Source organism: Apostichopus japonicus, chromosome 15 (assembly GCF_037975245.1).
Source record: "Apostichopus japonicus isolate 1M-3 chromosome 15, ASM3797524v1, whole genome shotgun sequence".
NCBI classification, from domain to species: domain Eukaryota; kingdom Metazoa; phylum Echinodermata; class Holothuroidea; order Aspidochirotida; family Stichopodidae; genus Apostichopus; species Apostichopus japonicus.
Window position 1 is genome coordinate 656,499 of NC_092575.1, and position 20,824 is coordinate 677,322.

The 20,824-nt window shown below is 37.5% G+C and overlaps 1 protein-coding gene across 4 annotated transcripts in view; it reads left to right on the forward strand.

Moving 5' to 3' along the window:
- The window catches only part of LOC139981128 (autism susceptibility gene 2 protein homolog), a 175,701-nt gene that overhangs the window by 97,342 nt on the left and 57,535 nt on the right, over nucleotides 1-20,824 (forward strand). Inside the window, exon 1 of one of the 4 annotated variants that reach the window (XM_071993314.1) lies at nucleotides 9,675-10,232. The exons of the other annotated variants lie outside the window; for them this stretch is intronic. Within the exon in view, the coding sequence (XP_071849415.1) occupies nucleotides 10,218-10,232 (15 nt within the window). The 5' untranslated portion in view covers nucleotides 9,675-10,217. Of the gene's footprint in view, nucleotides 1-9,674; nucleotides 10,233-20,824 lie in introns of those variants that run through there. 4 annotated transcript variants of the gene reach the window in all.

The window sequence follows — 20,824 nt, forward strand, 5'->3', positions numbered from 1 at the left end:
AAACTTGCTAGTAGCTTTCTGTACATCACACTTCCTATCTTCAACAAATAATAAATTTCTCCAAAGTTTGAACGTGGGAGTAAGGCTAACTGTAGGTTAGAAAGCCAATCGGAAGTTTCCATGAGGTTGTCTTTGCTTGATTTCATGGCTTAAATGCTATATTTATTTGTTTCTTGGGTACATGTATGAACCATTGTTCTATGATTACATCAGTTGCACCCCAGTAGTGTGTGTAGTAATTTGCTTTGTCTAAGTTTCAATAATTCACATTCACTTGTGTGGGCATACTTCGATGTTCATAATTCATATGAAACGGATAAAGGGATGATCAGAAAATGGATGATGCCTTCAGTGGTGGCGTTTTATGGCTCTAAAGCTGGATTAATAGTCTACAAAAGTAGATTAATGATCGGAAGATTAGGACTCCATGATGGAGGAGGAAAAGTGTGGAAGAGAGGAGAAATAATTTATGTGTGGACTTGTTGTAACTGTAGCTCTCATCTTGGTCTGCCAAAAATGGATTTATGATCAACAGTTTGTAAGATCTCGTCTGGAGTTAATGATTTAATACACTGGAAGACTTCACGCATAGTGATAGATCACTGTCTCTTGTAGTTAAGTGATATATGTACATCTAAATACATCATACATGCCGTGTACAGAAGTGCAATATCTCTTACTGTAGGCAACCCACAAAAAGAAAAAAATGCTTACTATTGTAGTTTGCAGTCATTAGGTTTGATGAAAGGTTGCTTGTCACACACAGAACTATGTGAGGGCTTGATATCATGTACATTACTGATCAGCTGGTATTGTCTGGCTTCTTTGATACTTTGTAAGCTGCTGTTACTTTTGTAGCTTCCTTTTGCAGTATAATTGTTTTCTTCTGCCAGTTACAGTATCTGTGTCAGTAATACTACCATTCAAATCTGTCAGTTTACAGCTTACATGTGTAAAGCTTCTATTTCCAGGGTGTTTTCCAAGTTAAGCATTGTGGTTGGTAGAGAATTTTGTTTCAGTTTGATGTTTACAACAGTTTTTTTTAATAGTCTGAATAATACCCAATTGGCCCATTCTGTAACAAATGATCTGATAAGCTGAAATGTGGCCCATTAATTAGATGTCTTAATGAGTCGCAATGATGATCGTTATATCAGTAATGCTAATTTGGTGAGTTGTACCAGCTTGTTCCTTCTCAGAAAGTTTTTCTTTCACACAAGTTTATATTAGGAAATGTAGAACGGTTTCCCTTCAAGTTGCTGCTATACTTTTGATCTCTCAGGTCATACTTAATTGATTAATTGATCAATATGTCTGTGATTAGTGTCTTTGATTGTATCTATCCTTCATGGCCAGCTATATCATACCTTAAATAATTAACATTGCTGGAAGAATTACCCATTCATCCTCTCCCTTAAGCAAACCCTCTCCCTTACCCCTATTTCATACCCTCCCCCTCCCTATCTAGAGGAGATTTATCACTAAATGTCACCAAGCTCTACAACCTCCCTCCAGTAATTGGTCTAGATTTATTTCTGTGATTGTTGTTTTCATCCTGAAAGGCCAGCTATAATTCCACCAGATAATGATCAATGACTGAAGAATGTACTGATTGAGCAATTTTTGAGAAATCACTTTTTGTTTAATCAATGGTAAATATCCCTCCCCTGTTGTCGTTCACTTTCATCCCACCGGTTGATCTATTTGGTTATTTTCCTTTTTTCAGTCTAATCCTTTAATAGTTACATTTGACCTACCCGTCGGCTGCTATAATTACTTTGATTTTTTTACTTTGCTTTGCTTTGTCACCACAAATGAAGTATGTGATTTAATTACCTTTCTGAAAGTCTCATCCTAGTCTTGGGCTATAGCAGCTTGCTGTTTATCTATCAGTGGTATCATTTCAAGTTATTCTTTATAATAATTGTCTTTCATAAATTGATAAGACCCCCATATCCTTTAATCTCAGTCACTTGTCACCCGTCATTTAGGGGACAGGGACTCCAGCTTTTAGTGGATTAATATCCCAGTCGTTACTTACCAGCCAATTAAATGGATTTAGTATCGGCTGCATCTGTATTAATTTTGAATGGAAAAAGTTTCTTTATTTGAAAGACTTCTTCTACAAGACTTTCCTAAGTGGTTAATTGTTTGGATATGTAGCCTGCTGGGTGACAACATCTCTAATAGATGAATGTCTTCTTGCGATATGTTTAAGAACAACCTCTCCCCCAGCAAACAAGAGGAATAGTATGAAAGAAAAGAAAAATTGCTAAGAATATTAATTGAATTATTGGAAGACTTTATTGAGATATTCAGGTTTACATTCTATTTCATTCAAGAACTTTAAAAGCCAGATATTATCAAATTAAAACTTCTGTAGGCAAGTTTCATCTCCCAAAGAATGAAGGAAAACATCACTTTATGTGAATTGCAGTTTGCGTTTGCATGTTGAATAAGTGTTACGAAACAGTTGTCTGGGCAAACAAAATTTTAAACTTGAAATTATTCATTATTATTAATTACTCACTAATTAATAGAAATGTGGTTAAAAGTTCTACAAAATCTGTGTAGTTAACCAGTTTGATGAACAGCAATATTGTTTTGAAAAGTATAGTTTGTAGGTTTTGTTATAAACTTGGGAGTTTACAAACCTAATCCAAAAGACCTGCATTAGAAGACAGGTTTAAGGATCAACTCGTCTGAGTGACACTTTGAATAACCAGAAAGGAGCTGTTTGTACAGTTAGCCAATAAATACGGGGAAGCCTAACTGGATATCTTTAAATGGTCTGTGTTTTATCACTTTACATTAGCAAATATCGATGAAATGTTTATTTTGAATTGTTTGAATAAACGGTTTTGCTTTGTGTTCAATATATTCTGCCACAAGTCAGGCTTCATCTGCGTTCTGCTGGCTCAGGGATTTTTCGTTCAGCTCAAAGAAAGCCAATTACCATAATAGTAGTAATTATTGATATGAAGGAATGTGTTAATCAAATACTGCGCTCTGGTCTGGACCAGTGCCAAATGCTTTCTCGGTGAATTTACTTCGCTCCTCCCTTACCTGTCTCATATATGCACTCCAATCTTCCTAGCTTATAACTAACTGGTAACATCCTTGCACTGCTGCACCCCTATGACCCTCTAGGGGTGGATCCCTATCCTCATCCATCCAAATCTATCTTTACATATAAAGTTATATAGTAAATGTATTTCTCTCTCATTCTGCCTGTCTCTCTGTCTTGTCTCCTTGAGTTTGTATATACCTAGAGCTGATGTAAATTAACCAATCAGTTAATTATTGAAACTTTCTTTATTTTGCCAGTAACTTTTTGCCCTATCATTTGTTAGACCTAATTCAGACAGAGGTTGATATTTTATTCTGAAGGACCTTTTTTATTCCTTTTTTTTTTTTTCAAGCTCATTATTGTGAAAGCTTTTTTCCCCCTTATAATTCCTTGTCATTTCTTGAAGCTATATAACTTAAGAAAGGAGATATAAAGGCGGGGAGGTGTTTTGATTTCATGCCAACCAATCAGAATTTAATGAATATGCTAATTAGTTCTTAGTAACCGAGCTGGAGGGTGATAACATTGACAAAACTGCACCTTTGTTTCCCCGTTTTTGATTTCGTATAAGTTAGCTAGCTAGATTGTAAGTGGCAGCACATATTACAGGTTTAACATAAATCAAGATATTACTCAATCGCATACAAAGAGAATGAAGTGTACATTCACATTGCTGCCACCAATGGAAGTAATAAACTGACAAGAAAAAAATGAAATAAAAGAAAAGATTATTGCTCGTGCCGATGGAAGTTTCACATCAAATATTAATATGGAAATATAACAGTAGATTTTCCCAACTATATTTTGTGTTGTTTTTGAGATGTATACCTACAGTATCTGTGATACAAAATGGTAGATGAAGTCTATTGGAATGAGAGGTGAGTTTTGTTAGTAGAGAGGATAAAACAATAAAGAAATGTCTGGAATTGAATAAGTTGCATGGGGAGGATCCTAAAAGATGAGACTATATACTATATGGTAGAGCAGTGTTTGAGTGGGATACTGTGGTATGACAATACTTGGTGGGTGGATGATAGGCAAGGTTAAACTGTGTCAACTATTCATTACTTACTCTACTATTAGTGTGTTTAACTGTGTTCGTAGCTCATTTGTATGTATTATTCTTGGCTGTGACCTTATTCATTTCTCTTAAGACCTACCACTGGACAGATAAATACATGGATCGGTGAGTTGTTCTAACTTTAGATTATGAAGATATTATTATATATATAGTTGATTGGATACCACATACCTCAATCCCTCCACTACATCCACCTCACCATCTTACTGTACTGTATCTGCCCCTCCCCACCTCCCCCTAAAGAATAAACCCCATCACTTTTATATATAGCCTGCTAAGCAAACAGACCAAGTGGTACATCCTAGCACTAAGCTGACAAGTGGTATTTAGATGATAGCACTATTGACCAGTTGCTCCTATCCTTCTTGACTTTTGAAATCCTAGTTGGTGGCCAGCAGATATCCTAGGACCAAGGTCACCCAGTGTGTCCTCTTTCTCCGGTACCCATCTTGACTAGAGTGTCGACCTATTCATCTAAGATGTAATGTTTGCGCTTTTAAGAGAAGTGGAGTGTTTAACCAGGGTGCCACTCGACTGACTTTATAAATCCAATTGTAATCAGCATTCTTTTCCCATTGTATTAACAAACATCCTTAACAGCTGCCTAGTTCAGAGAGAGGTGTAGAAATAGGTCCACTTGCACCTATTATTGACCTATTCACTGGAGATGAGGCTGTAGGAGTATTTCTGTAAACAGAATGATCTTGCTGTAACAGGGTAAAGTGACAACCCACTCCTTCCCTCCTCCTTGCCCTCTTGAGCTGTTTGCCCAAGTCTTACAGTTCCATCTACTAACATCAACAAACTATGAGTGTCATTAAGGATGAACCCGTCCATGAGACATCCGCTATTACATGATAGAATCGTTATCAACTGCATAAAGTAGGCTGGTTCGAAAAGGCGTCCACATAATCTTGTAAGATACTGTCAAAAAGCAGCTTTCAAAAAGGAAAAAACTTCTTCATCCTTACAACAGTGTGAAAGATTTCTGCCTCAAGTGATACTACTGATAGTAAGCAAGTTTCCAGCAATTCTTGCTGTTTTCAACTTAAGACTTTTGCTTTGCTTTGCTATGTACCTTTAGCCTATTTGTGAATGTTGTGGTCAAAAGCATCATCTCAAGCCAATGTTTTTGAACCTTGTGAGGTAATTTCAGAACAAATTTCTCTGGGTTTATAAAGATTTCAAATGTTAGATCTTACATAAAAATTCACCATAAAAATTCACTTAGAAGCCATTACTCAAGACTCGTAGGTTCATGATGTCTCCCTACTTTTCAACTGATTCCAGAAAGAAGGATATTACGATGCATTGCTTCTCCCTGACTTATAAGTATGAATAAATATGACATTTGATATGAAATTAAAACGTTTCATTATCTCCCTGAGTGAGAGTGACCTATTTTGTCTAACACTGTGGCAGCAGGCCTGACGGTTACGATGATAACTCCACGAGATGCTGCCACAGAAGAGAGAGAGAGTACAGTTATTCTGAGGAATAAACAGACAGATAGATGGAGTGACTGACCCATTTGTTGTTTGCTGATAAGATGCGCTGATAACGAATAGATAGTTCAGCTTCATCACCTCCCTGTCCATGACATCTGCTAATTACTTTGTTGTACAAGATTTGTTTACCTCTTCTGTGTGAGAATTGACTACTTAATATTTGCATGTTGCAAATGAAGGTATCTGACCGCTGTGACTGTCATCTTGCCGTCAGCAGTTGGGTGTCATAGTGTCCCTTGGTCAATAGCCTGGATGTTATCAATTTTTAGGAGACACAAGACTAATCAAGTGGTGATGTAATCCTCATTATAACATATTACAGCAGCAGAGCGATTAGTGCTCGTTCTGACAGATTATATATAAGCCCATGATTATCCGCAGTACAGGCATGCTGCATCCTCTCGTAGGCTATCCTGTATTGCATGTGAAAAAGGATGTCGTTTAAGCAGTATTTGTTTGTGGAACCTTTCTCATAGGCCTTAATGGACTCAAGTTATATTAGGCTCATTAAAATTGATAGCTTGCATGTCATTGAGGAACCTGTAGTGGTCAACTTTAATCTGTAATATCCAAGGTAATCTCCTGGAGGGATATTTTATTATTTATTGTAAGTTACACCCAGATACCTTAATTAGTAGAGATAATGCAGCAGCAGCCCTCTTGAAAACTCATTTATAGAACAATGATGCTTTACTGTACTTATAGTTATGAAGAAGAATTTCTGCTGTTTAAGGAGATAGCAGGGCTTTGATGTTCATATGCAAAACATTTATGCATCAAAGGTTGCTTTTGCTATGTTGAACAAATTAGTATGTAACAAATACTCTATGATCTCCATGCCATGTACTGTTTAACAAATTAGTATGAAACAAATACTCTAATATCTCCATGTCATGTACTGTTTCACATGTAAGTATGAAACAAATAGTAGATTATCTCCATACCATGTACTGTTTCACAAATTAGTATCAAACATAATAAAACTATGCCCCATTGCAAAAACAAAGAACTGACAGTATATGCACTGAGTAGTTTCTATTCATGAAATAATCAAACGTGCAAAAATATTCCTTTGCTAACGCTGCTACAATGTTGTGGATATCACGTTTGATTTGCTAACCCAAATTAGCTCACTAAAGTTGCACCCATACAATAATAGAACGACCTGCAACTTGTTTACAATCGACATACACTGTACCACAGAGAGATGTTAATGAACAGACATTGGAATCGGCTCCAACAATATAGGTCATTCTCACAGGCCACATTCCACACACAAAGTGTGGAAAAGTTCAAATTGCAATCTGCCAAAAAAGTAGTCCTTTTAACAGAAAATGACATCGAATTAGATGGGAAACCTGAATAACAAGTAAATATTTGGCTTGGTCAAGTCTCCCATGAGTGGAATTATTCCCAAAATGATGGAAACTTAAGATGGAAAGACATTTTGCTGCTTGCACAAACACTCATACTGGTCATGAATACTAAAATGTTAAAACAAATTTCATGATAATTGCATATGATCTGTGGCCTACATTCCATCATAACTGAAAACTTAAGAGGAGGCCCTGTTTTGGGCCCTCATACAACAAACTTTTTTCCTGAACAACTTTGGTTCACCACCTTCAAACTTTATATCCACAACATTTCAGCAGATTTGGACAAATGCTACGAGGAGTCGCATATTTTATGTTTCAGAAAGTGACCTCATATGACCTTCAGATTTATAAAGTATGATTGCAAGTATGAAAATTTATCTCACAAAAACCACTCATGAAATTTAAGCTGAATCAAATGAAAAATGACGAAATGGCAGTCAATCAAACACGGTGGTGAAAATTGACATAATTTCGGCAGAATCGCGCAATTGCTAATAATGAAATGTCAGCAGGTACTGGCAAATGCCTGGTAGGCCTAGATAGTGTAATCTTATTCTTTTATATATGCCTAGCCTATCAGCAGATAGGCATAATCAGTAACATCAGCCATAGACCAGTATGTAGGTAGTAATTACTATAGAATCGTAAGATTGTACAATATGTTAGCATGAATAATTAAAAAGGATCTATGCTTTGTTGAAAACTTGGTATAAATGAATAGGATATGAGTTAAAATATTTCCAAACTTGAGTATATTAAGAACTGCAACTCTTAAATGGAATACAAAAGAATGGTGGTCACATTTTCCATGTGTGTGAAAGTCTTTGTCTTTTGTGGCTAATTTCCATCAATGACACCAAAAATTCGGTTAAACATTGTAGTTGATCCTACTGTGAAGTCTTCTTGGTTTTCTCAATCATTGAACTGTAATTGCAGTGAACCTATCAAGATTTCGTTCAAATAATTTAACATTTTATCGCCCAGACACTTTGTTCATATCGAACAAAGTTTCCTCAAGTACTTTGCTTCATACCTCCTTACCTGTCTCTTCACCATTACTGCACACTCTCCTGTGTTTGTTTAGTCATCTGTATGGATGCCCTTAATCACCTTCTAAACATATCCCTTCCTGGGATAGTCCTGGCTTGGTCATAAACTGGTAGTATACAAGTAGGAATCTGGAATACTCCCCTCATTCCTCAGTCATATATTCTCAGATGTGATTTTGTGGTTGGAGATGTCATTAATGTTTATATCTTGAATGTTTTATTGCGGTACTCTGAATAAGTAACTCAGAAATGGAGTGACATATTTTACGTTTGTTGACAAGTGCAATTTTTTCCTTTTTTTCTCTTTTTGACAACATTATGTCACCTATTTTGCTAATAAAATACAGTATGTTTTTATTATTTGCAGTCAGCTTGCACAACAAGACAAAATGTGTCGCAAACATTTAATCTTGAAGTCACAACAATCCAATTTGTTGCAAAATTAAATATAAAACTGTCACCTCAAAATACCCCAAAAATCTGAAAAAGTTACTTTCACTGTCCATATATGCAGAGAACTCTTGTTATATTATAGCTCTGTTAAAAACATATGAGCAGAATCACTTGATTTACCATGTAATGTTGACATGCAACTACCATAACTCATATTTCTACCACCGAATTGACGGTTTACTTTTCTATTCAAAAAAAGGCTAAAAAGGCTCTGCTGGTCATGACATAGTGTCCTCAACATACGACTCATGTCTACGTACATGGTATGAGTATCTTATCAGGCCACTATTCTGATGGCTCTGCTGGTTATGACATAGTGTCCTCAACACACGACTCATGTCTACATACATGGTATGAGTATCTTATCAGGCCACTATTCTGATGGCTCTGCTGGTTATGACATAGTGTCCTCAACATACAACTCATGTCTACATATATGGTATGGGTATCTTATCAGGCCAATATGCTGAAGGCTCTGCTGGTCATGACATAGTGTCCTCAACATACGACTCATGTCTAAGTACATGGTATGAGTATCTTATCAGGCCACTATTCTGATGGCTCTGCTGGTTATGACATAGTGTCCTCAGCATACTTCTCATGTCTGTCTTTTCAATGAAGTGAACTATCCATGTTGGTTAATCAGAGAGGACTAAGTTCCTTGCCTCCTCCGTACCCCTAACAAGGTAACCCTTCCCCTCCCCACCACCCTTACCAGGTCACATTTAATGAGTATAACCAGCCTGCTGCTGTCATATACAGCTGTGCTATCATAAAGTTATCCTTTGTTTGGGTGCCATACTGTTATGGGTTATACACCTTAGCAAACAATGTGGGAGTGTGAAGTGAACAACTCCTCACAATAGTTTGAAATGAGAGCAGATCAACACAGCAAACTGCGGCCACCATGTCTGTGTGTGAGTGTGTGTTCAGCCTGCCTGCAATTAGCCAGTATATAGTGCTGTGTGCAGTCTACGTATGTTACAGTGTGACTGGGGTACTGGAATCAGTTTAACTGCAGCTTTGCCCGTGTGCAGACGTACATCATTTCTTCGTGGAGTTAGCATTCGCGGTAAAGGAGCATGTAGTGTTTGATTCTATTCTGTGGAAGTTATAAAGAAACACCAGGTGATACTATTTCTTTGGCCTAATTCAGTTATTCTTTTTGCTTTGGAATATTTGCATAATTTTACTATAAGCTTGCTCATCACCAGTTGTTATTAATAGATGTTAATTAATTGTGGGCAAACTTACGGGCATTGTTTAGAGCCCCCAAAAAAAGAACTGAAGCTATGTTTGTTATAAATGTATGGGATGTTACATAAACATGTTGTGATGTTAATATGTTCAAAATATTTATTCTTGTGATGCCAATTATTTTTGGATAGTAATGCTAGTTTTACCTGTTTTGCTCTGTAATTTCATATGGAGAACATACCGATAGGAATAAAGACCACAACAGAGCATTTTGCAAATTTCATTTTCTGGCTTTGGTAAAGAGTTGGATATATTCTCAGCAGAGAAAATGGAATTATATTTTAATATGTCTTCCAAGTAGGAAATTATTTACTTTCAATCATTCTTGCAATCTTGGAAAGTTATTTTTGGAATATTACAGTGGCAGGCAGGTGTTTGCCATTATTGTACGGTTGAATTGGATTACATGCTAAAACACCAATGAGAAAAATAGAGGTAAGTTTCAGCTGTCCTGTAAACTGGTAGGCATAACACAAATGGTATTAAGGTGCAGCTATGCAGTGTGTGTGTAAGATCTAGAAGCAGTCCTCACCAATCTTGTAGTGGGATGATCATGGGATTAAGGTACAGCAATGCATTGTGTGTGTAAGATCTAGAAGTAGTCGTCACCAAGCTTGTAGTGGGATCATGGGATTAAGGTACAGCAATGCATTGTGTGTGTAAGATCTAGAAGTAGTCGTCACCAAGCTTGTAGTGGGATCATGGGATTAAGGTACAGCTATGCAGTGTGTGTGTAAGATCTAGAAGTAGTCCTCACCAATCTTGTAGTGGGATGATCATGGGATTAAGGTACAGCAATGCAGTGTGTGTGTAAGATCTAGAAGTAGTCCTCACCAAGCTTGTAGTGAGATGATCATGGGATTAAGGTACAGCTATGCAGTGTGTGTGTAAGATCTAGAAGTAGTCCTCACCAAGCTTGTAGTGAGATGATCATGGGATTAAGGTACAGCTATGCAGTGTGTGTGTAAGATCTAGAAGTAGTCCTCACCAATCTTGTAGTGGGATGATCATGGGATTAAGGTACAGCAATGCATTGTGTGTGTAAGATCTAGAAGTAGTCCTCACCAAGCTTGTAGTGGGATCATGGGATTAAGGTACAGCTATGCAGTGTGTGTGTAAGATCTAGAAGTAGTGCTCACCAAGCTTGTAATGGGATGATATGTAAGTGAGCACTAGTACCTCAACTTTGTGTAGCTTTTAAGTACTACTGCAGTCTGCATTATGTGCAACAGCTGCATTCAGGCTGTACCCTGGCTCATTCAGGCTTCTAGCTGTGTCTACAAGGATTGTATATAAATATGATCCAGTACACACAGCTGTTCCAAGTAGATAAGCAGGCTGCTGAAATAAAAGTCTCATGTAGCTTACAGTATATATACCTGTGCAGCACAGACTAGAACACACTACAACTAGTTTTGAAAATATGTGTTTAAAAACTAACTTACATATCACAGAGTACATCAAGTAGCAATGTACGATGTACATCTCTACAACCATACATGGTGTACAAATGGGTAAACCATCTCTACAACCCTACATGGTGTACAAATGGGTAAACCATCTCTACAACCATACATGGTGCACAGCTGGGTACAATGTACATCTCTACAACCATACATGGTGCACAGGTGGATAATATGTACATCTCTACAACCAAACATGGTGCAGACATAGCACAGATTACTGTAGTACAAACTTAGGCTGTCTCACCTTTCTCGTATATACCTGGCAGACATAACACAGATTACTGTAGTACTACAAACGAGGCTGTCTCACCTTTCTTGTATACACCAGGCAGACATAGCACAGATTACTGTACCATATACAAACTTAGGCTGTCTCACCTTTCTTGTATACACCTTGCAGACATAGCACAGATTACTGTAGTACTATACAAACTTAGGCTGTCTCACCTTTCTTGTATACCTTGCAGACATAGCACAGATTACTGTAGTACTACAAACGAGGCTGTCTCACCTTTCTTGTATACACCTGGCAGACATAGCACAGATTACTGTACCATATACAAACTTAGGCTGTCTCACCTTTCTTGTATACACCTTGCAGACATAGCACAGATTACTGTAGTACAAACTTAGGCTGTCTCACCTTTCTTGTATACACCTGGCAGACACATAGCACAGATTACTGTACTATACATAAAAACTTAGGCTGTCTCACCTTTCTTGTATACACCTTGCAGACATAGCACAGATTACTGTAGTACAAACTTAGGCTGTCTCACCTTTCTTGTATACACCTGGCAGACATAGCACAGATTACTGTAGAACTATACAAACTTAGGCTGTCTCACCTTTCTTGTAGACACCTTGCAGACATAGCACAGATTACTGTAGTACTATACAAACTTAGGCTGTCTCACCTTTCTTGTAGACACCTGGCAGACACATAGCACAGATTACTGTAGTACAAACTTAGGCTGTCTCACCTTTCTTGTATACACCTGGCAGACATAGCACAGATTAATGTAGAACTATACAAACTTAGGCTGTCTCACCTTTCTTGTAGACACCTTGCAGACATAGCACAGATTACTGTAGTACTATACAAACTTAGGCTGTCTCACCTTTCTTGTAGACACCTGGCAGACACATAGCACAGATTACTGTAGTACAAACTTAGGCTGTCTCACCTTTCTTGTATACACCTGGCAGACATAGCACAGATTACTGTAGAACTATACAAACTTAGGCTGTCTCACCTTTCTTGTAGACACCTTGCAGACATAGCACAGATTACTGTAGTACTATACAAACTTAGGCTGTCTCACCTTTCTTGTAGACACCTGGCAGACACATAGCACAGATTACTGTAGTACAAACTTAGGCTGTCTCACCTTTCATGTATACACCTGGCAGACACATAGCACAGATAACTGTAGTACAAAGTTACTGTAGGCTGTCTCACCTTTCTTGTATGCACCAGGCAGACACATACAGTAGCACAGATTACTGGATTATTAAGCTAAGTACTGTAAATTATAAAAGGAAAACAATTATTTGCTATCTGGTGTGTGTAGATATGTATGTGTGTTTGTAGTGCTTTAAATTTTTTTTTTTTTATCTCTCTCCTCTACGAGAATGTTTCTGTAAACTACACAATTTTAGTAACATTTTTACATCCATTCAGTGCAATGACTACTAGGTATTTGGTACATCAGTGCCATTTGTTTAAAAAAAATTGTCCATTTTTGAAAAGTAATTGTAGCTGCAGTCCATTGTTAACCTTTGATTAGAAGAAATCTATCTTAATGCCAATGTAGCACAGAGTGACATGAAATGTTATATGTAGGCCACAGATTAACTCTACTGAGCTGTAAGATTTAAACAAAATTCTTTAAGGTAGTGTGTCTGGAAACAAAAAGCTCCCCAGGCATTTTTGTTGTTATCAGTATATGTAGGAAAAACAGTTGCCTTTCCCTTCTGCTTATATCACCCCCTGGTATTAACTTGAGTGACCTAAATTAGCTTTATACATGTATGCAAAGTGTAGACTTTGAGAAAACCAAGGTTATATAGGATCAGCTTTTGCTTGTAAATGCCAAGGGTTGGAGCTTATAGCGATTTCAGAGTAAATGGTACCTGTATTTCAGTAAGGGTTGTAAGAACTCAAGCTGAATATTAACAGGTGCTCTGAGTAATCACAACCTCTGCCATTTTTGCCTCTTTGCCAAAAATTTGCCCCATATGATAATCAACGTTATTCATGAGCCCAACATGCGAGTTTAGGTGAAATAAAAAAAATATGATGCCCAGAGGTACTACTCCTCTGCTGCGAGTGAGTTTGTGCTGGTTATTCTTGGGACGGCCTAGGGGTAGAGTAAACCACTCTGCGTCTGTAGTGTTCGTAAGCTGGAGGGCGTAAAGGTAACAAAATTAAAGTTGTTTGAAGCAGGGAAAGAATGACATGCATGCCGCAGGGGCACTGATTCTCAAATATATGCATGGCTGCTTGATTAATTTGATACAAGTGACTGCTTATAGCCAGAGCAACATGCATGTTTGGAAAGGGAAATTAAATTCGGGGAAAAATTGACGGTCTTCCATACTTCTTGTATTTTTTTTAATTGGATTGAAAGCTTGCTCCGGGAAGTAACATAATCCTACCATTTTCACAGAGAGTTAAGCTGTTTGACAGAAACCCAATAGTGGTGACAAGTAGACAGATGTATTATGAAGTAGTCAGAAGGTTTGGGTAGCCACTGGCAGCAGTATCTATATATGCTGATGATTATACTAAGTTTGTTAAAGCTCTCTCTCTATCTAAATATTCAATAAAATACAGCAGCTGCATTGCTGCTGCGCCTGGTCCTCTTCAGGTCATGCAGCACGTCATGGTGTGTTAACAAAATGCAGAATAACGCCTCACGAAGAATTATTACAGTTACTTAACGCTGACAAGCATTTGATTTCAATGAGCACGTTGGCTGGCTGTACGCAAGCAAAAGCTAACAAGTATCTACCATATCTTGTTGCTATTCTTTAGGGGCAGAAGTTAGTCTGCAATAAATATTGCATCAGTAGGCCTGCATCTAGGGTATATATGTCTAGGAGCTCATTTAACCCCCCCCTCCCCCCCCTTTGTATATATGGTGTGTTGCCTAGGGGATCATTTCAACCTAATTTGTATCTAGGGTGTGTGCCTGGGGTATCATTTCAATGCCCTTTGGAAACCAATTGTACCAATAATGCCCATTAATTAAATTGGATCCAATTAAGTTAAATCCCTATTTGGTATTTTAAACAAACAATACCAACTGTTGAGATTTTTTCGTTGTCAGTACTATTTTTGTGATTCAACATATTTTATGTTAGAGCCTGACCAGTGTCACAATGGTCCAAATATGCAAGCTTTTCAGAATTCCAACTTCTCAGTTTCAAACACTTGTTTGTATTGATCAGTATTAAAACTGTAAACTGAAGATAATTACTTTCCATATAATAGCTAGTAGTTTGTTATATGTATCCTCTGCATGGCGTATATGGTGATATATCGGCACATTTCCAACATTAATTCTGTCTGTCTCTACTGCCTGAGAATCTTTTCTGCACTACTTCTCTCTGTGTCATCAAGTGGCCTGGTACACTTCTCCTCCATGTCTCTGTTTACCCTCCAAAGATCTCGAGAGCTCATCTTGAAATGTCGTGATTTGGGTTCCACATTTCCATTCCTCAGCCTTTGCTGTACATTAGTTTCTCGCCGCACACCTTACAGGCTCTCCCAGAAGCAATTTCCTGCACCAAGTACATCTGGAGAGCTCTCGGTGAAGGAGTCCTTCCTTTATTAATGCACATCCAACAAGAGCCCTCATCAGCCACTCCAGATCTCGTTGGCATTACGATGCCGGAGCTTGAATCTGCTCTTGACAGCTTGCATGTAATTGAGATTCTAATCGCAAAGCAACGAGTGCCTCATCACTCTACCTTCTTCAAGGTCCTTTCACCGTTACCAATCTACCTAAGTACCTGGCCAGAGTTTCTTGGCATGTCCCGAGAGTTGTAAAGGGCCGAAATGATTAACTCTGCATATGAATTGAACTCAGTACTTAGAAAACTCTTCCTCTCACTCTCTTGTACTCGTCAAACCTTTTCAAACAACTTGGCGAGGAGGCCTAGGGCACTTGAAGTGCAGAGTGTGTCGATCACCCACTAGCGTCGTCGTACATATTGATCCCAGTTCTAGTGTTTTGAAGCTAATAGCGTTCAAACAGTTGATCTTCCTCAAGTGGTGTTCCGATGCAAGGCAAACACATTTCTGCTGCTAGCTAATAGTGCTTTCTTTATTTAAATACTGTTGCTCTTTTCCGACTACGACGTACTTTTGTGGTCAAAGCCCTGTTGTCTGCATACAGCAATGGGCAGCTGTACCAATAATCCTCTAAATGTGGGTTTGTCAATTCTATGAATTCCAATTAAAAAAAAAAGGGAAAAAGGATGATTCCTTGGAGAAATATTAAATTTAATGAGAATCATTTTTATTGTTGCGATGCCTGCCCGGTGGCTGCTGTGACAGACGGTGACGAAGATAAGAAGGATAGCCTGGTATAATATAATCCTAGTCCTGATTATGAAATGTGCATAATATGCAATTGTATTACGTGAAATGGGAAAAATATTAAACTAGACAGGATTTATTGATCATGTTACAGGAGGTGTATTTTATCATGTATATTCATCATGTATAGTCCTGACATCACAATAGTTGCTATGACAGTGGTCTCATGTCGCTATGCTATTAGCTAAGTGTAATTTATGGTAAGGTCAGGCCTAATATATGGGTGTCCTGGGCCCTTTGGGAGTAATTACTTTGAATCTGGTTCTAGCTGATGATTTCATTAGTTTTTAGATATGCTCATGATTATGCCCAGTAAGGGCTTTTTTAGCTGATAAGCTAATTTATCTCACATGACAGATATTTATTAGCATGCCAGTGCAAATATGGAAACCAAAAAAAAAACATGTTGTTGGCTAAATTGATAGCATTGCCTAGATTGATGACTTTGTCTGAATTGATGTTCTTTTTGTCTGATTCTGCTTTAGTTCACTCTGCATTTTTATTGTCTATAAATTTTCTGTAATCCTCTTAACTTGAACCTGTCACTGAAACAGAGTCACTTTCCTCTGAGCAATAATAATACTTTAGACAACTATGTACACTAAAAAGTCCACATCACTTTACCTCAACCAAAAAAGTTGCAATTTTATTTTGGAATCAATCCATGAAATTGTGTCACTTTAATACAGAAGTATTATATGTGACATGTCTCTGACCTTCAAATCAATTATGAGAACTTTCAGTGGGTGCACTCTGTTGTTTCTCTTTGTTGTCAATCCAAATGCATGACACCAAAACTATAACCTGGATTTCTGAAGTAGAGAGGTGTGATGAATATACATATACTGTATGTATAAATGGCTTTTGTTTGTTCATCTTTCTTTCTTTGTTAAGTCAAGTCAAAGATTGATATCAAGTCATTAAAACTTGGTTTGGAGAGTCGTTGTCAAGTTGTAGTCAGGGAAATTGCTTGTTTAGTGATAATTGCCAATACTGTACCAGACTGATCAATCATAATTAACTGGAGGCCACTGATGGAGTATACCACAGTACAGGTATAAACATATAATACCATAGTACATGACTGTTGGACTGATGTATGATGTGCTGGAAGCTTGTACACTCTGTGACCATCATGGGATTTTCTAGCATATTTTAGGTTAGAGCAATGTAGGAATATGACATTAAACATATTCATCACTGTACAGTTTATAGGCAGCTATTACTGTGGGATTTTAAAGATGTCACCAATTATTATAAATGAAGAACAAAGCAGGAGACTGATAAAGATTTTTATATATTAGAAACCACCACTCTCTGTGAACATGAACACAATACTTCAATGCGGGAGTAGCTGATAATAGATACATTCTGTACAGGTACATGATGCAGGGAACATCCTTCCCAGCAAATTCCATCATGTTTTTACCAAGCCTAGACAGATGAACTTGAATGTGAAGATTTATACTCCCATGGATGATGACCTCATAACCTTTGACCTGATTAGGTCAGATGGGTTTAGTTCATTTTGGTTTTAAGAGGTGTTGTGATCATGATTCCTTGGTGACTGATTCTTTGTAACACCACCAGGTAATTATGGTTTGAAGGAGATGAAGGGACTTTCATAAATAGTCATACTGGAGCTAAGAGTGAGGATAATAATGAGTTCTAACAAACCATTCCAGAGGAATACTACTGTACACAGTCATTTGAAGTATGATCCAAAGTAGGTACTATAGGGTAGAATAGGTGTTTGTGAAGGGATCTTACAGAGGTGAGACCTCACCATAAAGGAGGATAGCCTGAGTGAAATATCTTACAGCCTGGGTTATCTATTAGACATATCTCTAAAGTGCTGTAGACAAGGATGTTTGTGGAGAGATCTTACAGGAGGAGTGGGGGGGGGGGTCATCGATGAGACCTCACCATGTAGGAGGACAGGAGTGAAATATCTTACAAGCCTGGGTAATATCATTTGACATCTCCAAGTACAGTAGACAAGGATGTTTGTGAAGAGATCTTACAGGGGAGGGGGGGGGGTCATCAATGAGACCTCACCATAAAGGAGGACAGGAGTGAAATATCTTACAGCCTGGGTAATCTATTCAAGTATCTCCAAGTGCTGTAGACAAGGATGTTTGTGGAGAGATCTTTTGACAGCTAGGGTAATCGGTTCACGTTCTATGCAAGCGATATTATCACCAAGGGTTGAAGATCATGATGCAACACTTACAGTAGGATAAGATAAGGATTGCATCATTATCAGATTAAAATCAGGATTAATTGTCAAGGGACCATAAATAATGTCAGTTTAATGAGCACTGTATAGTTTACATGCATAGCATGTGTGACCTGGGATTTATTTTTAAAGCAGCATTTTGCGTCCTTTTCTATGATTTTTCTCAACCTCACTGATTCCACTTTGCCATAACGACATACATAACTAGCTAATCTATTTATATTTTACTTCAAATGGTGGCATAAAAGTCGAAAAATTTGCAACTTTCAACTTTGTTGTTCTCCAAGATATTTTCCGTTGGGAACCCAATAAACCTCGCCCATAATATGAATATTTAAACACTACGAACGTCATTGACAGATACGTAATATAACACCACGCTTGATTTGTGTACAGTCTATATGGCAGTTGTACCAGGGAGTTGCATAACAACTCCCTGGTACAACCAACGCGAAGTCTTGAATCTATTTTTAGCAACGGCTCATAACTAAACCTGCATCTCTGATTGGTTGAATTCAAACTAGTGGGTTTGGCCGAATTGTAAACGATTAATTTTAACTGTGAAATTTGTCGAGGACACTCTTCTCATTTATCGACATAAATCGTTAATTACTTGCTAATTAACGCTCTTGGCAGGGTGAAACTTGGATGGTATCTTAGATTGCTGTTTTATGATTGATACATGTAAAAAAATCGATGCACATGTTAAAAAAGTGGAAAAAAGCGACCCAACGCAAAATGCTGCTTTAACAAGAACCTTGAAAGTGAGTGTTTGGTTGACTTTTCTTGCTTAGCTACAGGGATTGAAGCTGACACTGTCCTTCAGTTTTGGAGGGCTTGGTTGGCCTTCACACTGGGACTGTTTTCAGCTATGGAAGGTCCCCTGCTTTGCTTCCCGTGTATCTCTGCATTCTTGAAGTGACATAACCTCTTAAATTTAGATCACCATCTCCCCAGCAGTGCAAGACTACAGTATACAGTATATTAATCTAGGCAACGTCAAAGTAAAATACATAGTGCATTGGTTGAGGAAGTTTCATGCTATCTCTGTACTTATGTACTACAGACATGACAAGTCTGATCATACTATTACAGACAATCTTTATGTACATCTGTGTTATAGTGTGGAACTGCTCTGTCTCTCTTTACATATCTATAGTCTGTTTTGCAGACTTGATTCAAGTCTGCTACTAGTAGAGACTAATCATTCATTAACAATATTCTCTCCCATTGTAGTGATATATGGTAGACTGGTTATTATTTAGAGAAAATTATCCTATCTATTACTCTCCTTTCGTGTCTGTTCTGCAGACTACTAGTAGAAAATAATCTAAATTTACAATATTCCTGACCCATTAGTCTATACAGTAGACATGAATCAAGTCTGCTACTAGTAGAGACTAATCATTCAATATTCTCTCCCATTGTAGTGTATACAGTAGACTGGTGATATTATTCAGAGATTATTATCCTTCCTATTACTCTCTTTTTGTGTCTGTTCTGCAGACTACTAGTAGAAAATAATCTAAATTTACAATATTCCCTACCCATTAGTCTATACAGTAGACATGAATCAAGTCTGTTGATATTGTTTAGAGGTAATTATCCTACTCATATTGCTGTCTCCTTATGTCTGTTCTGCAGACTGAAATCAAGTCTGCAACTAGTAGAGACCTAGTATCCAGTTAATGCTCTCCCCTTCTACATGTCAGTCTATACAGTAGATATAGATCAACTATCATGATACTATTAGAGATTATTCGAAGTTACAGACTTACATTGTTGTCATGTAATTTTGTAGTGCTGAATTGTACTGGTAGTCTGGTATCCTCTTATGGTGCATGTATGTGTACATAGAACTGTATGATCAGATGGATTTATTCTGCAAAAAACTCAATGGAATGATAAACATCCACTTTCCGCATGAAGTAGTAGAGCTATATCTTAATTGGCACTTGTCTATAGCAGGACATAAAATGCTGATCATTTAGTAATTGTGCTGGTTGCTCTTATGAGGAAATGTTGCTGTGTAAGTATGTCACTTAATTGTCAGATAACATTGCATCTGTCTCCCTGTAGCTCAGACAAAATAATCTATTCTAATCTGGTCACCCTGAATGGTTAGAATTAGTATGCATTATTGTGACAGGGTCTACAATTTGTTCTTCAGAAGCCTTGCTCCTTCCTAGTTTTTAGATTGTCAGATACTGTAGTGCCATACCTGAGCACCTCAGAATTTGGTTAGTCAACCTGAATGTTAAGTTAATGTTGAGAGGGGTGGGGTGGGGGGGGGGGTGGAGGATGGGTAGGTCGAGTGTGAGATAGCTACACAATATGTTATGTGTTTAATAGTGACCAGAATATTATAGCTAAAATTTAAAGGTCTAAACCATGCATGCATAGACTTGAATAAGGTTGAATGTAAAAGATTTTAAGAAACAACCTCACATACAGTTGATAATATTTGATAGAGTTTGTCTTTATGGGAAGGAAAGAACAGAGATATGTTTACCCAATCTTTGACCATGTGTGATGGTTCTTAATGAATTATGCTTTCCAGCAGTTCAATATAATAATGATGGAGAACTCTATATATGTTCAAACTTCAGTCTTTTGACATAATTTCAATGTGTTGGATATTAGTTCAGTGACTTGACACTGGTTGAGACCTTAACTGTTATGTATCGAAGACAGACTTTGATTTAAAGTTCAA